Source organism: Plectropomus leopardus, unplaced genomic scaffold, assembly GCF_008729295.1.
Source record: "Plectropomus leopardus isolate mb unplaced genomic scaffold, YSFRI_Pleo_2.0 unplaced_scaffold80207, whole genome shotgun sequence".
Lineage (NCBI taxonomy): Eukaryota > Metazoa > Chordata > Actinopteri > Perciformes > Serranidae > Plectropomus > Plectropomus leopardus.
In genome coordinates, this window is record NW_024688363.1 from 1 (window position 1) to 623 (window position 623).

General features: G+C 50.6%; 1 protein-coding gene across 1 annotated transcript; it reads right to left on the minus strand.

Annotated features, from left to right (window-relative positions):
* Positions 1-43: 43 nt before the first annotated feature.
* Positions 44-623, minus strand: LOC121940219 (elongation factor 1-alpha-like; the record flags this gene model as incomplete). Its single annotated transcript, XM_042483038.1, is given in 2 exon segments — positions 44-340; positions 450-623. Coding segments are annotated over 2 exon segments (471 nt in total), but the record flags the coding sequence as incomplete, so codon positions are not given.

Consider the following 623-nt stretch of genomic DNA (forward strand, 5'->3'; position numbering starts at 1 on the left):
CAGCATCGCAACAACTTGAGCACAAGGATAAAATGTCTCTCACCTTGACACTGGCCTCCAGCATGTTGTCTCCGTGCCATCCAGAGATGGGGACGAAGGCAACAGTGGCGGGGTTGTAGCCGATCTTCTTGATGTAGGTGCTCACTTCCTTCTGGATCTCCTCAAAACGGGCCTGGCTGTAAGGGGGCTCAGTGGAGTCCATCTTGTTGACTCCAACGATGAGCTGCTTCACACCAAGGGTGAAGGCCAGCAGGGCGTGCTCACGGGTCTGGCCGTTCTTGGAGATACCAGCCTCGAACTCACCGACACCGGCAGCAACGATCAGCACGGCGCAGTCAGCCTAAAAGAATTTTAAAAATTAAGATTAATTTTAAGTTTGAATACACCAATGCAAGATGCAAACATGCACTCCATCTGTGAGCTTGCTGTGAATTAACAAAATAACTCACCTGAGAGGTACCAGTGATCATGTTCTTGATGAAGTCCCTGTGTCCAGGGGCATCAATGATGGTCACGTAGTACTTGCTGGTCTCAAACTTCCACAGAGCGATGTCGATGGTGATACCACGCTCACGTTCAGCCTTCAGTTTGTCCAGCACCCAGGCGTACTTGAAGGAGCCCTT